The sequence below is a fragment of the Oncorhynchus tshawytscha genome, linkage group LG18 (genome assembly GCF_018296145.1).
Source record: "Oncorhynchus tshawytscha isolate Ot180627B linkage group LG18, Otsh_v2.0, whole genome shotgun sequence".
NCBI lineage: Eukaryota > Metazoa > Chordata > Actinopteri > Salmoniformes > Salmonidae > Oncorhynchus > Oncorhynchus tshawytscha.
The window spans coordinates 1672494-1696273 of NC_056446.1; the positions used below are offsets into that span (position 1 = coordinate 1672494).

The window sequence follows — 23780 nt, forward strand, 5'->3', positions numbered from 1 at the left end:
ATTCATGGTTTGGGAAATAATTTAGCTTTTTAATGTTGGTAATCTGTGTTGAAAAATTCATGGTTTGGGAAATAATTTAGCTTTTTAATGTTGGTAACCTGTGTTGAAAAATTCATGGTTTGGGAAATAATTTAGCTTTTTAATGTTGGTAACCTGTGTTGAAAAATTCATGGTTTGGGAAATAATTTAGCTTTTTAATGCTGGTAACATGTTGTATAAAAGCAATAAGAGGCCTAAATGAAAGGCAATGCGTTCTGACATGTTTATCATGGCTTTGGTGGTCTACACCAGTCAGCTTCGCCTTGTAGCTATGACCACTTCACAGCCATTATACAAATGTCAGAACACATCGCCTTATGTATTATTGCTTAAATATCCATGAGTCCTCTATCTCTTGCCAAAATGCCACGTGCGTCCACTTATATTAGTGCATTCCTAACAACCTAAACATTACAAAACGTATATTTGATCAAATAAGCGACACGTAGCAATTCTTTTTTTGTTGTTGATCAAATTCGACACTCTCTCGTTGACCTCCATACCAAAAGTCCTCTCTTCGTAGACAGATTTTGTCTCAGTAAAACCTCTCGCTTCGTCTTTTCTTCTCTGAGATGGGCCAGCCACTTGGACACGCAGTTCGAAATAGACGTTCCCTCGTGCGTCGCCGCTTGGCTTGAGCTGTCGCTCCTTCTCTTCCTCTCGGGGATGGTGCGGTGATTCGGAGCATGAGCAATGGGACTGAGCTGACACAGAACCCAAACCCCAATGCAACGCTGGACTTTCAGAACGCGGAGAAGAAGACACTCGAAATTTCTCGCAGTTTCAAGGATGTTCTTCCCAGATGTGCCTCCAACCATCAATTATGCACTCGTGTTGGGAATAACGTGTCTGACGGTCTTCTGCAACTTCACCAAAAGTTCCTCTGAGTTTTCAGGTTGGGAAAGCATGCTTACCCCTTTATAATGAATGCTGCTTTTGTTGAACCATTCTAGTGTGTATTATGTATATGTGACGTAAATGCTTTAAAGAGTTGTTTTGGGCTACAACAAGTGATACAGAAAGCCATGTTGGTCAGGGGATTTTATAAAGTCGTGGTCATTGCACAGAACGTATTTTTGGGCTACTTTGACTGCCTTTAGACAGGCAGCCCAATTCTTTATATTGTTTCCACTAATTGGTATTTTGACCAATCACATCAGCTCTTTTTCAGAGCTGGTATATATTGGTCAAAAGACCAATTAGTGAGAGAAACAATATATTAGAATTGGGCTACCAGTCCAAATACAGCCTAGGTTTCAGATTTGCAGAACACAGTCCAAATGGTTATTGGTTGCAGTTTTTTTACTAGCCTACTTGTTTTGTAGTCAATGGGCCCTCATTGGCGTGTTGCAACCTGTCATGCATGTGTTTGTTTCGTAGTAGGATAAACGACCATGGCTTTTAAAGGTACGCTCTGTAAGATGTGCATGGCATCAAAGAGTGGACCACAAACATAAACAATGGTGGTAATGTATCCCATGGCTTCACATGCAAGTGACATTGATATTATAGGCTATATCTAGTGCTTAAGGCATGACATTCCATAGAGGAACATTACTGTTTTTTTGCTACATTATTCGTCAGAATATGACAACTAAGCCCTAAAACAATGTTTTTGTTGTTATAAGGTATAGAGTTGCACTAATCTCAACCAGGTAAAGTCATATTATTCCAAGTGAAGTGTAGGCCTATTTCATTCCATGATTTTACAGGAAATGTCACTGGCTTTAAATCATGGGGAGACCTTTCCGGGGAGACCTTTCCGGGGAGACCTTTCCGGGGAGACCTTTCGGGGGAGACCTTAGCGGGAGACCTTTCCGGGAGACCTTTCGGGGAGACCTTTCCGGGAGACCTTTCCGGGAGACCTTTCCGGGGAGACCTTTCCGGGGAGACCTTTCCGGGAGACCTTTCCGGGGAGACCTTTCCGGGGAGACCTTTCCGGGGAGACCTTTCCAGGGAGACCTTTCCGGGAGACCTTTGCGGGGAGACCTTAGCGGGGAGACCTCGCAAGAAAGTCAGCAAGGGAAACTTCAGAAGACACCACTGTTCTCTCATTTGAGGTTGGAGGCCAACTCTTCGCTAGCCCCCAGGCCAGGCCAGCTACCTTGTTTCAGACTGAGTAGCAGCAGGGATGGATGTTTTGTTTACAGTGTCATAAACCAGGAAGAGAGCTTTGTGTCAATGTGAATTGGCTTCTAATGGGTCTCCTAATGGTTTTAAATGAGCGGACAAATGCCTGACCGGGGGCCAAGGTTTTAAAGAGCAGATGTGTTAAGTTAACTTCCAACTTCACACACAACTGAACCCTACTTTTGTGCCCTGTTGCGTAGGTGACAGCTGTCGTTACATCTTAAAAGGCTGAAAACTTTACATCTAGAGTCTCTTCAACTCAATATTGTCCAAAAATAGATTGAGTCAATCGATAGGCCTGTAATGTGACCTCAGAGAAAACATGTTACACTATTTTCAAAACATTGGGTCATAGGCAGGAGTTAATTCTGCAAAATCTAGACAATCTCTAATTCGGCAGCTTTGTAGCAACATAAACACATTTCTTGAGATAAGTGCACACAAGTTGGACTTAACCCTAAATCATTCATTATAGTCAATGTGCGATTTGAAAAAGCATTTGACATAAGTGCATTAGGATCCAGGCCTTGCTCATCTCATTTCCTCTCCTTTATGACCCCTGACAACACGATAGACCTAAGAGTTACAGTGAAAAGTAATTGGAAACCAACTAGTCCTTATACCTATCCATTCCTCTGAAGGGGAAGGAGACAGGAAAGGAAGCCATTAAGTACAATTTAGTTGCGGCTTCCAACCATGAGACATATCGTCTAGCCTCTCCTCCCTGCAAATGTAGGCTAGGCCTAGAGACGGCCATCTTCATCAGCTTCTGTCACCCTCCTCAGCTCCTGTCACCCTCCTCAGCTCAGCAGCAGCTGTGAATCAAAGGCTTGGTACTTGGTCTCCAGGGAGACGACAGCTGGCCAAGAATGTGCCTTGTTGCTAAAGTTCTCTGTCAGTGCCCCAGATGGCATTTGGAAGCAGAGTTATTATCTTAATTCACATGGAATTGAATGCTGCCTAGTCATCAGTTTTTGCTTGTTGCGTTGGAGTGGTCCTGCTGAGCAAACAAGATTGATTTTGGGGACTCAGGTCTCTAATTCCGAACCCCCGGCCCTATTACTAATATAATTTAGGAGTTTAGGAACCAGGAATGTTATTTCCTTTCCCTTCCCCCAAAGGGACAAAGTACTGGAATCAATAGACCATTGAAAATTCCTTATGGCAAAGTCCTACTAATGAAAGTAAAGATGTGTACATATAATCAGTGCATATCAGCGCTAGTCATTTCCAGTTGTCATAATGTCATGTTCGCTCTAGAAACCTAGAAATCAAGGCTAAACCAGTGCTGACAATGTTAGCTTAAATAGCATGCAAGTATAGGCGATAGGGGGATACCTAGTCAGTTGTTCAACTGACTGCATTCAACTGAAATTTGTCTTCCGCATTTAACCCAACCCCTCTGAATCAGAGCAAGCATTGAATTATATAATTAACCCGTAGATATAAAAAAACAAGGTTGGTGGTAGGTAATTGAGTTCTATCTCTCCTTATCACCTCTATTATTCCAACACACAGCTGCCTGAATGACTCATTTAATGGCGCCGGAGGAGATGGCTGCCGTTTTGCGGGCTCTTAACCAAATTGTGTGTGTTTTTTCGCATCATTTGTAACTTATTTTGTACATAATGTTTCTGCCACCATCTCTTATGACCGAAAAGAGCTCCTGGACAGAACAGTGATTACTCACCTCGAACTGGACAAAGATATTTTTCTTCAAGGGCTTGTTAGTAAGTATTTCACTGTAAGGTTGTACCTATTGTATTCGGCGCATGTGACAAATACAATTTTATTTAATTAGAAGTGGGGAGTGAGCATTTCATGTAGAAGACCCCCTTGGGCTACGAGCTAGCTCTTTAAATATGCAGTCAGTCATGTCAGAAGCAGATTCATTACTTACCAACAACAGCTGCCAATTCCAATACAACTTTATCAGTGACGAATTCCCAAAATTTGTGAATCTGATCGGACCGAACAGCTAGCGCAACAGCTAAAATGGCTTTGAAAAAAACATGATTTCGGATTTTAGGGAGAAGTATCTAACAAAATAACTACACTATGCCATTCACTAATCATAAACTCTTCACATATAATAGACATGTCGGTACATTTGTGGACTAAATTCACACTTACTGAACCTTTAATATTAAAATACCTTTCTTATCCCAAGCTTTTCTTGGGGAATTAGAACCATCATCATTATCAGTACTTGGACATTGAATCATAGTGCTTGAAGCGTAGGTCCTTTTCCCAGGAATGACAGGTATACAACATTGGAACTTGAAAGGGATAGTCCATCCAGATTTCAAGTCAAAGATTCTGAAAATCATTTTGTCTAGCTAAATTACTTGTTTCTTTGCACTTAAACATTACATTAATCCACCTTTTCTATGCCTTTGGGATAACACATTCTCTCAGGCACACATTGTCTACCAGTGTGACATATGACCCCAGCTGCAGAAGTATTTTACCCCAATCTTTCTTTCGGTGTCGTCCAGCCCAATGCGTCATGCAGGGTTGCTCCATAGGTCTCTATTATTGTAGACCTACCAGGATGTTACAGTGAACTTTCCCAATCTCTCTCTCTCTTTCTGTGTCTCGTAAACCTGTGGCCGGGAGACCCGTTTAACCTCAGTCAATGGCTGTTAAATGGTCACAGGGTCAACAAAGGTCAAACCCTCTTAACTAATGTGTGTGTGTGGCTGGAGGGCTAATGATCCATCTTGCCTTCCTGTCTCTGCTCTTGATGTGAGCATACACGGAGAGTCAAAACCCACAGTTTTGTGTTTTAAATCAACATTTTCCAAAGAAGGCCACCCAAATCTTAGCATTTTGTTTGGTTGTGTTCCTGTTACTAAATGTGATGTCTGATTAAACAAAGTGTTGGAAGCTTTGCTGGTTGCTTGTGTACAGATCTATGCATGGAGTAGCAAGATTCAGCAACAGCAGCCCACTTGGAGAGCATGCTAACCTAACCTCACCTGGGACATGTAAAACCAGCATGGACACAGGCCCACCCACTGGGGATTGATGTAGTTTAAGCATTGTTGTGGACTTTTTTTCCCCTTCTATAAAACAAGTGTGATGTATAGGACAACCTTTGCACACAGGTGCCTTTCCTTCACTGGTCGGGCCTTGTGGGAACTTTTTGGCAAAATCCCCTCGTTGTTTTTTGGTGGAATTCAACGGGCTTAAGTCTAATATAAACATTCTTATAATATGCACTTATTTGCACTGCATCTATGACTGTATGAAAAAAACGTAGCGTAATGGGCACACAACAGATAATAAAACAGTCAATAAAACATTGTGCATCATTATTTCCCTCATACAGACAAGGCAGCGCTCATTGCCACTGCGCTCGATCCCCGACACAAGCACATGCGCTTTGTGGAGCAGCATTTCCGCCTGGAGATCAAGGAAAAGCAAACAGAAATGTAATGCAGAACCAAACTGCCGATTCAAGTGCCAGCAATGCTGATGATGCTAACGCACACCCACATCACCAGCCCTCCACACACTTTTTGGAGAGGAATACTACACCAATGACGGGAACCAAAAAAAACGAAGTTGAGCTTTATTTCACGAGTCGTGCATCCCACCTCAGGACAACCCACTGGAGTGGTGAGGCCCGGTAAACGAGGCCCGGTAAATGAAGCTTAGTGTCCTGGAAAAGCAGTACCTCACTGTACTGGCAACCTCGGTTCCAGCAGAGAGAGTCTGCGGGCCTTCTCGTAAATCGGCTCTGTACTCGCCTCTCCTCTGAGAATGTGGATATGCTAATTCTCTTGAATAACAATGCTTAGCAATTGTGACCTTTCGTTTTTATTAAAGACACAATCTGTTTACCAGTAATTTCTTTAAATGTAGCCAAGACTATTTATTTATTTTAGGAAAAAAATCTGTCGTTCGGATTATGTAGCTCTTTTCAAGTTAATATATTTTTCCATGTTTGACTTTTAGTTTTTATTAAGGACACTTAATGTGTTTACTTTCTTCCAATTCTAATTTGTTTTGCACAATAATCAGTGTCGTTGAGTAAGATATAGTAGCCCCGTTCTGAAGACACAATAATCAGTGTCGTTGAGTAAGATATAGTAGCCCCGTTCTGAAGACACAATAATCAGTGTCATTGAGTAAGATATAGTAGCCCCGTTCTGTTCTGAAGACACAATAATCAGTGTCGTTGAGTAAGATATAGTAGCCCCGTTCTGAAGACACAATAATCAGTGTCGTTGAGTAAGATATAGTAGCCCCGTTCTGAAGACACAATAATCAGTGTCGTTGAGTAAGATATAGTAGCCCCGTTCTGAAGACACAATAATCAGTGTCGTTGAGTAAGATATAGTAGCCCCGTTCTGAAGACACAATAATCAGTGTCGTTGAGTAAGATATAGTAGCCCCGTTCTGAAGACACAATAATCAGTGTCGTTGAGTAAGATATAGTAGCCCCGTTCTGAAGACACAATAATCAGTGTCGTTGAGTAAGATATAGTAGCCCCGTTCTGAAGACACATCCTTTTTCAAGTTTGTTTTTTCCTCATGTTCAATAAATGGATCTTTATTTAATCAACTAATAGATGAAAAACAGTCAATTAGTATGTATTATATGTAATTCACTTGTTTACTGAATGTTTTGGGTCATGTCACATACAGTTAAAGTTGGAAGTTTACATACACCATAACCAAATACATTTAAACTCAGTTTTTCACAATTCCTGACATTTAATCTGAGTAAAAATTCCCTGTCTTAGGTCAGTTAGGATCACCACTTTATTTTAAGAATGTGAAATGTCAGAATAATAGTAGTGATTTATTTTTGCTTTTATTTCTTTCATCACATTCCCAGTGGGTCAGACGTTTACATACTCAGTTAGTATTTGGTAACATTGCCTTTAAATTGTTTAACTTGGTCAAATGTTTTGGGTAGCCTTCCACAAGCTTCCCACAATAAGTTGGATGAATTTTGGCCCATTCCTCCTGACAGAGCTGTTGTAACGGAGTCAGGTTTGTAAGGCCTCCTTCCTCGCACACACCTTTTCAGTTCTGCCAACACATTTTCTATGGGATTGAGGTCAGGGCTTTGTGATGGCCACTCCAATACCTAGACTTTGTTGTCCTTAAGCCATTTTGCCACAACTTTGGAAGTAAGCTGGGGTCATTGTCCATTTGGTAGACCCATTTGCAACCAAGCTTTAACTTCCTGACTGATGTCTTGAGATGTTGCTTCAATATATCCACATAATTTTCCTCCCTCATGAGCCATCTATTTTGTGAAGTGCACCAGTCCCTCCTGCAGAAAAGCACCCCCACAACATGATGCTGCCACCCCCGTGCTTCATGGTTGGGATGGTGTTCTTCAGCTTGCAAGCTTCCCCCTTTTTCCTCCAAACTTAACGATGGTCATTATGGCCAAACAGTTCTATTTTTGTTTCATCAGACCAGAGGGCATTTCTCCAAAAAGTACGATCTTAATCCCCATGTGCAGTTGCAAACCGTAGTCTGGCTTTTTTATGGCGGTTTTGGAGCAGTGGCATCTTCCTTGCTGAGCGGCCTTTCAGGTTATGTCGATATAGGACTCGTTTTACTGTGGATTTAGATACATTTGTACCTGTTTCCTCCAGCATCGTCACAAGGTCCTTTGCTGTTGTTCTGGGATTGATTTGGACTTTTCGCACCAAAGTACGTTCATCTCTAGGAGAAAGAACATGTCTCCTTCCTGAGCGGTATGACGGCTGCGTGGTCCCATGGTGTTTATACTTGCGTACCATTGTTTGTACAAATGAACGTGGTACCTTCAGGCGTTTGGGAATTGCTCCCAAGGATGGACCAGACTTGTGGAGGTCTACAATTGTTTTTCTGAGGTCTTGGCTGATTTCTTTTGATTTTCCCATGATGTCAAGCAAAGAGGCACTGAGTTTCACGGTAGGCCTTGAAATACATACACAGGTACACCTCCAATTTACTCAATTATGTCAATTAGCCAATCATTAGCTTCTTTAAGCCATGGCATAATTTTCTGAACTTTTCCAAGCTGTTTAAATGCACAGTCAACTTAGTGTATGTAAACTTCTGACCCACTGGAATTGTGATACAGTGAATTATAAGTCAAATAATCTGTCTGTAAACAATTGTTGGGAAAATGACTTGTGTCATGCACAGAATAGATGTCCTAACCGACTTGCCAAAACTATAGTTTAACAAGAAATTTGCGGAGTGGTTGAAAAACACGTTTTTATGACTCTTACCAAAGTGTATGTAAACTTCCAACTTCCACTGTAAAGAGACGGCAACAGCATAAAAAAATACTTTCAAATGCCCATCACACACACACACACACACCTCCCTTCATTATCCAGATCCCCTAGAAGCCTCCCATATCTTAAATCCTGCTCTGACTTTTGAGAGCTGGTTAGAGTGCACCAGGCCCCCTTCTCTCTTTTACCATGTAACCCCCTCTCAGCACCTCTCCATACTCCTCTTATTTTCATCCCCATCCCTTCTTCCCTCATCCCCCCCATTCCCTCGCTTCTCCAAGCTTCTTTCCTCAACACTTCCCTTACCCTCTCTCCTCCCCCTTTCCTCACCATTCCTCCCCTTTCTAACTCACCCCTCCTTTCCCCACTCAGCCCCTACACAGGGCTTTTACCTGAGCACTACTATCTTTCTGTGTCTGTGTGCCAGGTGAGCTCTGTCCAAACAAATCCCCTACTTCGCCTCCTGCTTCTTTTGTCTACAGCGGCCCGACGCAGGTGGCTGGGGGGAGGGGGACAGAGTCAGTTGGAAGGAGGGGGGATAGTATTCTCTTAAACAGAAAGAAAGAAGGAGAAACTGAACTATAAAGCAGCTCGCTGATGTTCCATGGAGACGGATTGTGAAATACTCCATTCATCGCTATCGACGGTCTCGAGCAAAAGTCCTAAAATCCCATCGGGTAGGGCTATAGTGGAGTTGGTCGAGGTCTTCGAGTTCTTCTGTGTCCACATCACTAAGGAATTATCATGGTCCAATACAGTCATGAAAAAGATATGACAAAGCCTCTTCCCCCTCAACAAGCTGAAAAGAGTTGACATGGGCCCTCAGATTCCTGGGAATCTGCACCATTGAGAGCATCTTAACTAGCTGCATCACTGCTTGGCATTCAACTGCAAGGCTCTATAGAGGGTAGTGCATACAGCCTAGTACATCAGTGGGGACTGGATCCCTGACATCCAGAACCTCTATACCAGGTGGTGGTGTAGACAGCCCAGTACATCAGTGGGGACTGGATCCCTGACATCCAGAACCTCTATACCAGGTGGTGGTGCAGACAGCCCAGTACATCAGTGGGGACTGGATCCCTGACATCCAGAACCTCTATACCAGGTGGTGGTGCAGACAGCCCAGTACATCAGTGGGGACTGGATCCCTGACATCCAGAACCTCTATACCAGGTGGTGGTGCAGACAGCCCAGTACATACATCACTGGGGACTGGATCCCTGACATCCAGAACCTCTATACCAGGTGGTGGTGCAGACAGCCCAGTACATCACTGGGGCTGAGCTCCCTGACATCCAGAACCTCTATACCAGGTGGTGGTGCAGACAGCCCAGTACATCACTGGGGACTGGATCCCTGACATCCAGAACCTCTATACCAGGTGGTGGACAGCCCAGTGCTGGAGACAGCCCAGGTGGTGGTGCACATCACTGGGGCTGAGCTCCCTGACATCCAGAACCCTCTATACCAGGTGGTGGTGCAGACAGCCCAGTACATCACTGGGGACTGGATCCCTGACATCCAGAACCTCTATACCAGGTGGTGGTGCAGACAGCCCAGTACATCACTGGGGCTGAGCTCCCTGACATCCAGACCCTCTATACCAGGTGGTGGTGCAGACAGCCCAGTACATCACTGGGGACTGGATCCCTGACATCCAGAACCTCTACACCAGGTGGTGGTGCATATAGCCCAGTACATCACTGGGGACTGGATCCCTGACATCCAGAACCTCTATACCAGGTGGTGTCAGAGGAAGGCCCTAAAAATTGTTGAAGACTCCAGCCACCCAAGTCATAGACTGTTCTCTCTGGTACCACACGGCAAGCAGTTACCGATACACAAAGTCTGGAACCAACACGACCCTGAACAGCTTTTACCCCCAAGCCCCAAGGTCAATCTTTGAATTGACCCTTTTTGCACTAACCCTTTTGACTCATCACAATCACTGCTGCTACTGTTTATCTATTCTGTTGCCTAGTCACTTTATGAGTACAGTACCAGTCAAAGTTTGGACAAACCTACATAGTAGATATGTATGGAATCATGTAGTAACCAAAAAAGTGTTCAACAAAAAAAAAGATATATATATTTGAGATTCTTCAAAGTAGCCAACCTAGCTTTGCACACTCTTGGCATTCTCTCAACCAGCTTCATGGGGTGTGTCATCTGGAATGCATTTAAGTTAGCAGGTGTGACAAGGTATTGTGGTATACAGAAGATAACCCTATTTGGTAAAAGACCAAGAGCAGCTCAAATAACAAAAGAGCATCGACAGTCCATTACATTATTAAGTCCACCATCATTACTTTAAGACATAAAGGTCAGTCAATCCGGAACATTTCAAGAACTTTGAAAGTGTCTTCAAGTGCAGTCAGAAAAACCATCAAGAACTATGATGAAACTGGGTCTCATGAGGACCGCCACAGGAAAGGAAGACCCAGAGTTAACTCTGCTGCAGAGGACAAGTTCATTAGAGTTAACATGCACCTCAGATTTCAGCCCAAATAAATGCTTTACAGAGTTCAAGTAACAGACACATCTCAACATCAACTGTTCAGAGGAGACTGCGAGAATCAGGCATTCACAGTCAAATTGCTGCAAAGAAACCACTACTAAAGGACACCAATCGTAAGAAGAGACATGCTTGGGCCAAGAAACACGAGCAATGGACATTAGACCGGTGGAAGTCCAAATGTGAGATTTTTGGTTCCAAACCGCCGTGTCTTTGAGAGACGCAGAGTAGGTGAACGGATAATCTCTGCATGTGTGGTTCCCACCATGAAGCATGGAGGAGTAGGTGAACAGATGATCTCTGCATGTGTGGTTCCCACCGTGAAGCATGGAGGAGTAGGTGAACAGATGATCTCTGCATGTGTGGTTCCCACCGTGAAGCATAATGATGGTGTGGGGGTGCTTTTCTGGTGACACTGTCAGTGATTTATTTAGAACTCAAGGCACACTTAACCAGCATGGCTACCACAGCATTCTGCAGCGATACGCCATCCCATCTGGCTTGCCGTTAGTGGGACTATCATTTTATTTTTCATCAGGACAATGACCCAACACACCTCCAGGCTGTGTAAGTGTTATTACCCAAGAAAGGGGGTGATGGAGTGCTCCCTCAGATGACCTGGCCTCCACAATCGCCCGACCTCAACCCAATTGAGATGGTTTGGGATGAGTTGGACTGAAGAGTGAAGTTAACTTGTTGGCTGCTTTTTCAGCATATGTGGGAAGTCCTTCAAGACTGTTGGAAAGGTATTCCAGGCGAAGCTGGTTGAGAGAATGCCAAGAGTGTGCAAAGCTGTCATCAAGGCAGGTGGCTACTTTGTATAATCTAAAATACATTTGTTTAACACACTTGGTTACTACATGATTCCATATGTGTTATTTCATAGTTTTGATGTCTTCACTATTATTCTAAAATGTAGAAAATAGTACACATTTAAAAAAAAAACTTGAATGTGTAGGAGTGTCCAAACTTTTGACTGGTACTGTACCTACAGTGCCTTCGGAATGTATTACATATGGACTTATTCCACATTTTGGTGTGTTACAGCCTGAATTCAAAATTGATTCAAATATTTTTTTTCTCGCCCATCTTCACACAATGCCCCATAATACCAGTGAAAACATGTTTTTAGAAATGTTTGCTAATTTATTGAAAATTGAATACAGAAATATGTAATTAACATAAGTATTCACACCCCTGAGCCAGTAGATGTCAGAATGACATTTGGCAGTGATTACAGTTGCGAGTGTTTCTGGGTAAGTTTCTAAGAGCTTTGTACACCTGAATTGTACAGTATTTGTACATTATTCTTCAAAGTTCTTCAAGGTCTGTCAAGTTGTTTGGTGGTTATTACTAGACAGCCATTTTCATGTCTTGCCATAGATTTACAAGCTGATTTAAGTCAAAACTGTAACTAGGCCAATCAGGAACATTCAATGTCGTCTTGGTATGCAACTCTAGTGTAGATCTGGCCTTGTCTTTTAGGTAATTGTCCTGCTGAAAGGCGAATTCATCTCCCAGTGTCTGGTGGAAAGCAGACTGAACCTGGTTTTCCTCTAGGATATTGTCTGTGCTTAGCTCCATTCCCTTTATTTTGAATCCTGAAAAACTCCCAAGTCCTTAACAATTACAAGCATACCCATAACATGATGCAGCCACCACTATGCTTGAAAATATGGACAGTGGTACTTAGTTTTGTGTTGTATTGGATTTGCCCCAAACATAACATTTTGTATTCAGGACTAAAAGTTAATTGCTTTACCCCATTTCTGCAGTATTACTTGTTGCAAACAAGATGCATGTTTAGAAACATTTGCATTCTGTACAGTCTTCCTTCTTTTTACTATGTCAATGAGTTTCGTATTGTGGATGAACTACATTGCTGTTGATCCATCCTCAGTTTTGTCCTATCACAACCATTCACTTTGACATTATGTGGTGTTGTGTGTAGACCATTCAATTGAATCCATTTAAAATTCAGGCTGTAGCAACAAAATGTGGAAAAAGTCGAGGGGTGTGAATACTTTGAAGGCACACTTTCTGAAGACATTGTACATCTCTACCTCAATTTATCTCGTACCCCTGCACATCAACTCGGTACTAGTTAGGGATTAACATGGGTAACTGGGATCCCGGGACCACTCTTCACATTTCCCGACAAGACTGGAAATTCTAACATTTTCCTGCAATTATACAGAATACACAACATGTGCAGCAGATTGGCAAAAAATCTAATAGCACGTTATCCAAACAGCCTTTAGCCTAGTGTATTTACTTAACACAAAGTCCCCATAAATTCAAAGCACATGAATAATTGACACTGCCGGACTGCACACGCTACCCGAATGCAGTTTAGAGTTCTCATCAGAACTGAAAATTTGATTCCCGGTGAGCTGAAGCCTGAGCCCTGGTCTGACATCAAAGAAATGAAATGAGCCGAACCCCCCCCCCAAAAAAGCCAGGGTACTAGAAAACAATCGGTTATATTGATTTAAACTGGTCTAGGCTAATGCAATTGAAGGCATGTATCAAATCATTGCTGAAACTGAAACTCCCAGTCATATATAACCGTTATACTAATTTAAAGAAATTGTCATTTGTGGTCATCTAGATCATCATTTCAGCACCATTTTTATTGGGACAGCGCCATCACACACTATTGAGACAAGCTTAGGGATTCATCAAGATATATCAATCAATGTCAGATATTTGTTTTCACTGAATCCTTGTTTGGATATTTGGTAACAATTAGGCTGGGGAAATGCTAGCTAAATTGAGTTGAGTGCTAACAATGATCTTTTTTCTAGTTTACTCGCGTATTAGCTGATCAGAACATGTTGTACTCCTGTGACTTGTTTGATAATCAATCAAATGTGATTTTGTTTCACTGAATCTCTGTCTTTATCTCTGAGGTCAAGCACCTCCTGATGTAATCAACACTCCCCACACAAGGTCTGGTAGGGCCATCCGAAGACCTATTAACCTGAAAGACTGTGTGAAGGTAAATAAAATAAGTCAGAGACATTACAAACATTAAGTTCACATTCCAGTTTATTGCAGACATGGACTACAAGCCAAAGTTAGGTGGAGCTTTTGTGGTAAAAATAAAAAAAGAGAACATGTAGAAATATTGATGTTACACAGGAAACGGAAACCAATATTTACTTACCTTATTTCATGTGCTGGTTGACAACATGTCTAGTAAAGTCTGCTTAACTATACATCTTTGTCTGTCGTGACTACAACCAACACAAAGCATACTGACACACATAGTAGCCTTATGGCTGAATATAGATCCTAGGCTATTTTCTTATCGATTTCTATTTTCTTAGGGATGCTACATATCAGTGGACAGTTGTGACATTGTGTACTCTATGTCATTTAGTGTGCATGTGTCTCTATTTTAATCACACAGACGCATATTTTTGGTCATCTAGCAGCAGTCTGTCAAGCCATAATGACCAATATCCTGTCAAATCATACACACACACACACTTCTGTACAGTGAGGAGAACAAATATTTGATACACTGCCGATTTTGCAGGTTTTCCTACTTACAAAGCATGTAGAGGTCTGTCATTTTTATCATTGGTACACTTCAACTGTGCGAGACGGAATCTAAAACAAAAATCCAGAAAATCACATTGTATGATTTTTCAAATGAATACTTAAAAATCATACAATGTGATTTTCTGGATTTTTGTTTTGGATTCCGTCTCTCACAGTTGAAGTGTATATATGATAAAAATTACAGACCTCTACATGCTTTGTAAGTAGGAAAACCTGCAAAATTGGCAGTGTATCAAATACTTGTTCTCCCCACTGTATTTGTGACTATATTATAGAACTCGTAAATTATGACACTCAATTGTAAGAGTGTGTCATATGGAGGAGCTGTGTTGGTTAGTCAATATTCGAGGTCGACCGATTTAATCGGAATGGCCGATTTTTAATTAGGGACGATTTCAATTTTTCATAACAATCGGAAATCGGTATTTTTGGGCGCTTTTGCAGATCTAAAAAAATAATTATATATATTTTTTTTATATACCTTTATTTACCTAGGCAAGTCAGTTAAGAACACATTCTTATTTTCAATGACTGCTTAGGAACGGTGGGTTAACTGCCTTGTTCAGGGGCAGAACGACAGATTTTCACCTTGTCAGCTCGGGGGATTCAGTCTTGCAACCTTACAGTTAACTAGTCCAACGCTCTAACCACCTGCCTCTCATTGCACTCCACGAGGAGCCTGCCTGTTACGCGAATGCAGTAGAAGCCAAGGTAAGTTGCTAGCTAGCATTAAACTTATCTTATAAAAAACAATCAATCAATCATAATCACTAGTTAACTACACATGGTTGATGATATTACTAGTTTATCTAGCGTGTCCTGCGTTGCATATAATCGATGCGGTGCGTATCGTTGCTCCAATGTGTACCTAACCATAAACACCAATGCCTTTCTTAAAATCAATACACAGATGTATATATTTTTTAACCTGCATATTTAGCAAAAATAAATCCAGGTTAGCAGGCAATATTAACCAGGTGAAATTGTGTCACTTCTCTTACGTTCATTGCATGCAGAGTCAGTGTATATGCAACAGTTTGGGCTGCCTAATTTGCCAGAATTTTATGTAATTATGACATAACATTGATGTTTTTGCAATGTAACAAGAATATTTAGACTTAGGGATGCCACCCGTTAGATAAAATACCGAACGGCTCCGTATTTCAATTAAATAATAAACGTTTTGTTTTCGAAATGATTGTTTCAGTAATTTGAACATATTAATGACCAAAGGCTCGTATTTCTGTGTGTTATGTTATAATTAAGTCTACGATTTGATAGAGCAGTCTGACTGAGCGGTGGTAGGCAGGAACAGGCTCGTAAGCATTCATTCAAACAGCACTTTCGTGCATTTTTCCAGTAGCTTCGCAAGCAGAGCGCTGTTTATGACTTAAAGCCTATCAACCTAATGGCTAGTGTAACCGATGTGAAATGGCTTGCTAGTTAGCGCGCTAATAGCTTTTCAAACGTCACTCGCTCTGAGACTTGATAGTTATTCCCCCCGCGGCTTTTGTGGAGCGATGGGTAACGCTGCTTCGAGTGTGGCTGTTGTCGATGTGTTCCTGGTTCGAGCCCAGGTAGGGGCGAGGAGAGGGGCAGAAGCTATACTGTTACATTGGCAAGACTATAGTGCCTATAAGAACATCCAATAGTCAAAGGTATATGAAATACAAATGGTATAGAGAGAAATAGTCCTACAAATACTATATTAACTACAACCTAAAACCTCTTACCTTGGAATATTGAAGTCTCATGTTAAAAGGAACCACCAACTTTCATATGTTCTGAACAAGGAGCTTTTTTACATGGCACATATTGCACTTTTACTTCGCCAACACTTTGTTTTTGCATTATTTAAACCAAATTGAACAAGTTTCATGATTTATTTGAGGCTAAATAGATTTTTATTGATGTATTATATTAAGTTAAACTAAGTGTTCATTCAGTATTGTTGTAATTGTCATTATTACAAATATAGATATTTTTTAAATCGGACTATTAATCGGTATTCGCTTTTTTTGGTCCTCCAATAATCGGTATCGGAGTTGAAAAATCATAATCGGTCGACCTCTAGTCTATACCCATTTATCTTTAACACTTAGCACTGGCAGCATTTATTTTGGCAACCAGGCTCTAAAGAGTCTCAGGGAAATGTGAACAATAGGGGCCTGGAGGGAAAAGAAACGCACACCTGTTTAGGTGAGGTGCTTGCTAGCAGAGTAGAAATACCTGTTTAGGTGAGGTGCTTGCTAGCAGAGTAGGAACACCTGTTTAGGTGAGGTGCTTGCTAGCAGAGTAGGAACACCTGTTTAGGTGAGGTGCTTGCTAGCAGAGTAGAAACACCTGTTTAGGTGAGGTGCTTGCTAGCAGAGTAGAAACACCTGTTTAGGTGAGGTGCTTGCTAGCAGAGTAGAAACACCTGTTTAGGTGAGGTGCTTGCTAGCAGAGTAGGAACACCTGTTTAGGTGAGGTGCTTGCTAGCAGAGTAGGAACACCTGTTTAGGTGAGGTGCTTGCTAGCAGAGTAGAAACACCTGTTTAGGTGTTTAGGTGAGGTGCTGAGGTGCTTGCAGAGTAGGAACACCTGTTTAGGTGAGGTGCACCTGTTTAGGTGAGGTGCAGAGTAGGAACACCTGTTTAGGTGAGGTGCTTGCTAGCAGAGTAGAAACACCTGTTTAGGTGAGGTGCTTGCTAGCAGAGTAGAAACACCTGTTTAGGTGAGGTGCTTGCTAGCAGAGTAGAAACACCTGTTTAGGTGAGGTGCTTGCTAGCAGAGTAGAAACACCTGTTTAGGTGAGGTGCTTGCTAGCAGAGTAGAAACACCTGTTTAGGTGAGGTGCTTGCTAGCAGAGTAGAAACACCTGTTTAGGTGAGGTGCTTGCTAGCAGAGTAGAAACACCTGTTTAGGTGAGGTGCTTGCTAGCAGAGTAGAAACACCTGTTTAGGTGAGGTGCTTGCTAGCAGAGTAGAAACACCTGTTTAGGTGAGGTGCTTGCTAGCAGAGTAGAAACACCTGTTTAGGTGAGGTGCTTGCTAGCAGAGTAGAAACACCTGTTTAGGTGAGGTGCTTGCTAGCAGAGTAGAAACACCTGTTTAGGTGAGGTGCTTGCTAGCAGAGTAGAAACACCTGTTTAGGTGAGGTGCTTGCTAGCAGAGTAGAAACACCTGTTTAGGTGAGGTGCTTGCTAGCAGAGTAGAAACACCTGTTTAGGTGAGGTGCTTGCTAGCAGAGTAGAAACACCTGTTTAGGTGAGGTGCTTGCTAGCAGAGTAGAAACACCTGTTTAGGTGAGGTGCTTGCTAGCAGAGTAGAAACACCTGTTTAGGTGAGGTGCTTGCTAGCAGAGTAGAAACACCTGTTTAGGTGAGGTGCTTGCTAGCAGAGTAGAAACACCTGTTTAGGTGAGGTGCTTGCTAGCAGTAGAAACACCTGTTTAGGTGAGGTGCTTAGCAGAGTAGAAACACCTGTTTAGGTGAGGTGCTTGCTAGCAGAGTAGAAACACCTGTTTAGGTGAGGTGCTTGCTAGCAGAGTAGAAACACCTGTTTAGGTGAGGTGCTTGCTAGCAGAGTAGAAACACCTGTTTAGGTGAGGTGCTTGCTAGCAGAGTAGAAACACCTGTTTAGGTGAGGTGCTTGCTAGCAGAGTAGAAACACCTGTTTAGGTGAGGTGCTTGCTAGCAGAGTAGAAACACCTGTTTAGGTGAGGTGCTTGCTAGCAGAGTAGAAACACCTGTTTAGGTGAGGTGCTTGCTAGCAGAGTAGAAACACCTGTTTAGGTGAGGTGCTTGCTAGCAGAGTAGAAACACCTGTTTAGGTGAGGTGCTTGCTAGCAGAGTAGAAACACCTGTTTAGGTGAGGTGCTTGCTAGCAGAGTAGAAACACCTGTTTAGGTGAGGTGCTTGCTAGCAGAGTAGAAACACCTGTTTAGGTGAGGTGCTTGCTAGCAGAGTAGAAACACCTGTTTAGGTGAGGTGCTTGCTAGCAGAGTAGAAACACCTGTTTAGGTGAGGTGCTTGCTAGCAGAGTAGAAACACCTGTTTAGGTGAGGTGCTTGCTAGCAGAGTAGAAACACCTGTTTAGGTGAGGTGCTTGCTAGCAGAGTAGAAACACCTGTTTAGGTGAGGTGCTTGCTAGCAGAGTAGAAACACCTGTTTAGGTGAGGTGCTTGCTAGCAGAGTAGAAACACCTGTTTAGGTGAGGTGCTTGCTAGCAGAGTAGAAACACCTGTTTAGGTGAGGTGCTTGCTAGCAGAGTAGAAACACCTGTTTAGGTGAGGTGCTTGCTAGCAGAGTAGAAAGAGTAGGAACACCTGTTTAGGTGAGGTGCTTGCTAGCAGAGTAGAAACACCTGTTTAGGTGAGGTGCTTGCTAGCAGAGTAGGAACACCTGTTTAGGTGAGGTGCTTGCTAGCAGAGTAGGAACACCTGTTTAGGTGAGGTGCTTGCTAGCAGAGTAGGAACACCTGTTTAGGTGTGAGGTGCACCTGTTTAGGTGAGGTGCTTGCTAGCAGAGTAGGAACACCTGTTTAGGTGAGGTGCTTGCTAGCAGAGTAGGAACACCTGTTTAGGTGAGGTGCTTGCTAGCAGAGTAGGAACACCTGTTTAGGTGAGGTGCTTGCTAGCAGAGTAGGAACACCTGTTTAGGTGAGGTGCTTGCTAGCAGAGTAGGAACACCTGTTTAGGTGAGGTGCTTGCTAGCAGAGTAGAAACACCTGTTTAGGTGAGGTGCTTGCTAGCAGAGTAGAAACACCTGTTTAGGTGAGGTGCTTGCTAGCAGAGTAGAAAACACCTGTTTAGGTGAGGTGCTTGCTAGCAGAGTAGAAACACCTGTTTAGGTGAGGTGCTTGCTAGCAGAGTAGAAACACCTGTTTAGGTGAGGTGCTTGCTAGCAGAGTAGAAACACCTGTTTAGGTGAGGTGCTTGCTAGCAGAGTAGGAACACCTGTTTAGGTGAGGTGCTTGCTAGCAGAGTAGGAACACCTGTTTAGGTGAGGTGCTTGCTAGCAGAGTAGGAACACCTGTTTAGGTGAGGTGCTTGCTAGCAGAGTAGAAACACCTGTTTAGGTGAGGTGCTTGCTAGCAGAGTAGGAACACCTGTTTAGGTGAGGTGCTTGCTAGCAGAGTAGGAACACCTGTTTAGGTGAGGTGCTTGCTAGCAGAGTAGGAACACCTGTTTAGGTGAGGTGCTTGCTAGCAGAGTAGGAACACCTGTTTAGGTGAGGTGCTTGCTAGCATAGTAGAACAACTTGAAAAAAATCAAAGAAGAGCCGCACACTATAGGAACTCGGATGCAATCATTTAATACCCTAATATCCAACGTTTCAACAGACAAGCTGTCTTCATCAGAGTATAATGACAAACACTGTGAGTGACTAGTTTATATAGTGTCAAAGGACACACAGGTGTCCGTAGTCATGGCCGGGTGTGGCCTGAAATCATTGGTTAGTTGTCTGATATAAAAATAACATACAAAAAACATGAATGGATAGCATACGATCATAGATACAATTTGGCTACAAAGGCCTACAAACATTTACAATAGAAAAGTCATAATAATCACAGGAATGGCTTTTGATCAAAGTCTACGTTGAGACCGAAGGGAGCAAGGGTCTTTAAATTAGATATCCAGGCAGCCTCTCGTTTTAACAATAAATTGTTGAGGTCACCCCCTCTCCTAGGGAGGGTGACATGTTCGATGCCGATATAACGTAGGGACGAAATCGAGTTGTTCGCTTCCAAAAAGTGTGCCGCAACTGGGTAAGTCAAGTTTTTGCACCTCATGGTGCTACGATTCATACTTTTAATTCACACTTTGTTTTACCCACAGAATTTTTATAAATTATAAGATAAATGACTGCCTTAGTGGAGCACATGATAACACCTTTGATTGGGATCTGTTTCCCTGTTTGTGGGTGTTTGAAGGATCTACGTTTATAAGTGCCATTGCATTGAGCACAGCCATTACACTTGTAGTTTCCATCCGGTAGGGGTGCAAATAGACGTTGTGCAGGGATATTTTGGGGTGGTAAATCAGAGTTTACCAGTTGATCTCTGAGGTTCCTGCCCCGCGAGAGTACGACCAAGGGAGGGTCCGCCAACACATTACCGATACTGTCATCTGATCTTAGAATGTGCCAATGTTTGAACAATTCCCTTAATTTGTTCAGAGCTCTTTGAATAGCGGGTAGATAGAATGCAAGAATGCTTCTTTTTGCGAGACTGACCTTGAAAGAGATCACGTCTCGGTTTGTTTAGAATTTTCTCAGTGGCGGTATTATTCTGACCATTTTTGTACCCCCTCTCTTTGAATTTTATTTGCGTGTCAGACATATTTCTGTCAATCTTATTGTTTTTTGCAAATTCTTTTGATTGGACAGGTTTGGCTGTAGGGCAAAGTGTTTTTCAAGGGAAGCGGGTGACAACTATCAGCCCTCCACAAACTGTTAGGATCAGTAGGTTTCCTGTAAAGATCAGTGCATAACCTTAGGGGCCTGTCAGCATAGACAGCTGTGCTGTGCCATTCTCCAGAGAGAGGGTGACTCCTGGGGAAACAGAGAGCTGGACTACTAATGAGAGACACCTGGGTGTGTTGTTTACAAAAGGAAACACTTTTCACTTCTCCCCGTGTGAGGTCAGCATGCAGGGAATCATTTGGGCCGTGTTCATTAGGGCACATTGTTACAAAACACTTTGCAACAAAAACCAAAATGAGCATTTCTTATTGGCCAAGGTCAGGTTGGACAAACCCCTGTTTTCTTCTATTTTGTGCATAATGAACACAACCCAGTTTCAATCATGCACCACCACTTTTTAGGATGAGGTATGACATGTCATTTCCCACACTATGTCTATAATCCTACTGTCAAAATGAGTTACTCATTTTGGTTTATTTTAGTTGAGTGTGGAAATGCATCGGCCTAAAGTACTCGAAGAAGTAGCCTACAGCCTTAATATGATTAGGATGTCCCATAAAACTGCTTGTAATCAAGTCGAACTCTGCAGCATTTCCTGATCCGCGAAATCCCGACCCAAGCTAAGAAACCACACACACACACACCACACCGAATGTTGATCTGCCGGTCATCTGGCGTTCATCTGACATTCGTTCGCTTGCTGACTACGTGTGTTTAGGGAACCACCCTCTTATAGTGCCTGACTAACAAAAATGTTCTAGCATTTTTACATGTAGAATCGGTTTCCCCGTCAGCTACAGACATTTCTACTCTGAGCCAATGCGAGAAGATCAACGAGAGGAGGAAAATGGGTAACTTTCCAGTGTGCCATATTTAAATAGCTAGGGCAGCTCTGGCTTCAGGAGGACACAGGGGACCATTTCTCTGCAAGATGGACAAGTAGCTACAAGGCATGTTTACATTTTTTGTCCAAATAGAACAGAAATCGTGGAGCGCTAACCAGGAGGAGATCATAAACACTAGTGAAGGAGAGCTCAGTTCTCTATGATATATCTTGTCACCAGTATTCCCACAGAGACACTAAAGTCACTCTCTGGCAGCGGATTGCAAGCCGTCTGGTCTTTTCAGGTTAGTTAATTGTTGAACTTGCTATGAAGACGTTTTTAGGTAGACTAGTGACTGCCAAAAACCATCTGTCCATAGTTACCCAACTAATGTTATCTGGGTAACTAGCCACATGACCATTAGCTACCAACGTAACTTGCTACCTGTCCCTTTGTAGCTGGCTTTGTTTAGACTTTGTTGTGGTTGCCTTGCTATTGCATTGCATGTAGCTAGCATACACCATTCCAACAACACCGAACAATAGACACGTTGGCTGGTTTTGTTTATTTGTTTGTTTGCTAGCTAGGATGGAGGGAGATCATTGGCTGGTTTTGTTTATTTGTTTGTTTGCTAGCTAGGATGGAGGGAGATCATTGGCTGGTTTTGTTTATTTGTTTGTTTGCTAGCTAGGATGGAGGGAGATCATTGGCTGGTTTTGTTTATTTGTTTGTTTGCTAGCTAGGATGGAGGGAGATCATTGGCTGGTTTTGTTTATTTGTTTGTTTGCTAGCTAGGATGGAGGGAGATCATTGCTAGCCTGTTAACAAATCGACTTAAATGTTTACCTTTATTTAACCAGGCAAGTCAGTTAAGAACACATTCTTATTTTCAATGACGGCCTAGGAACAGTGGGTTAACTGCCTGTTCAAGGGCAGAACAACAGATTTGTAACTTGTCAGCTCGGGGGTTACTTCCGGTTACTAGTCCAACGCTCTAACCAGTAGGCTACCCTTCCGCCCTAATGTGTTGATTGTTTTGTCTTCTTTCATGGCTTAATGTTGATAAATGTGCGTCTGTGCTGCAATTTTAAAAAGTGAGTCGACGAAGCTTGAATTATTTGCAGAAGATCATGCTCTTTGCTAAATATTTCCCCTTTGCTTCGACTTCCAGTGGAAGAAGTGGATGGAAGATTCTCAGGACACAGTACACCTAGGCCAGGAAGGAGGCACCCTCAGGTAGTGCTGGTGGAAGGGCTATAGGAAGACACATCTCCATCCTTCAGCACTTTCTGGAGCCCCATACTGCATAATGGATGAGGCCCATCCAGCAACAGGCGGTACAGCCTGCATTTCCCCCCTCATATGAAGCCAAACACCAGTCAGCAAAACCACAATAACTCGTGGGTTGGGATGGCTCCTTGTACAAGCACCCGAAGGCACAATGACGAGGAGGAAGATTAGTTTGGGAAGGTAGAGGACCATGACTCTCTCAGCACCATTTAGAAGGCCCTGGATAAATTCTGCCATGCTGATGAGGATGGTTCCTTTTGGCTGATCCCTGGAGTGAAGAACACAAAGCCTTTTACCAACAGCTGGTGGATGAGATTGGGGCACACTGCCAGATGATGCACCAACAACAGTAGCTAGTGAACCAGCAGCTGCCCCTATCTCCATGTAATGAAATCACCATCAATATTGCACAGACCATTTTGTTTTCTTCATCTTATTGCATGTTTATATACACGTTCCCTTTGTTTCATTACAAGGGGTTATGCTTTTTTTTCATTATTTGGGGTTATTCTTAACTTTTTTAGTTGTACAATGTAACTGATTCAGTTTTGCACAATTAAAAGTGACTGAATACCACTCAATGTGTCTGAAATGATCATACAATAAAGGAAGCTCAGACTTTCCTCATGGGTTAAATTGAGCTTAAGATCTGCCTGGCTAGTCAGTTCTATCAGGTGAAGAGTGAACATTCTACCTTCATAATGTACATGCTAAACAAAAGTAGTCTCGGTAACACTGTTGGT

General features: G+C 42.6%; 1 protein-coding gene across 1 annotated transcript in view; it reads left to right on the forward strand.

Annotated features, from left to right (window-relative positions):
• The first annotated feature begins 239 nt into the window (after nt 1-239).
• The window catches only part of LOC112217389 (protein eva-1 homolog C-like), a 214507-nt gene continuing 190966 nt past the window's right edge, over nt 240-23780 (forward strand). Inside the window, exon 1 of the mRNA XM_042300491.1 lies at nt 240-934. Coding sequence (XP_042156425.1) covers nt 766-934 — 169 coding nt within the window. The 5' untranslated portion in view covers nt 240-765. The remainder of the gene's footprint in view (nt 935-23780) is intronic.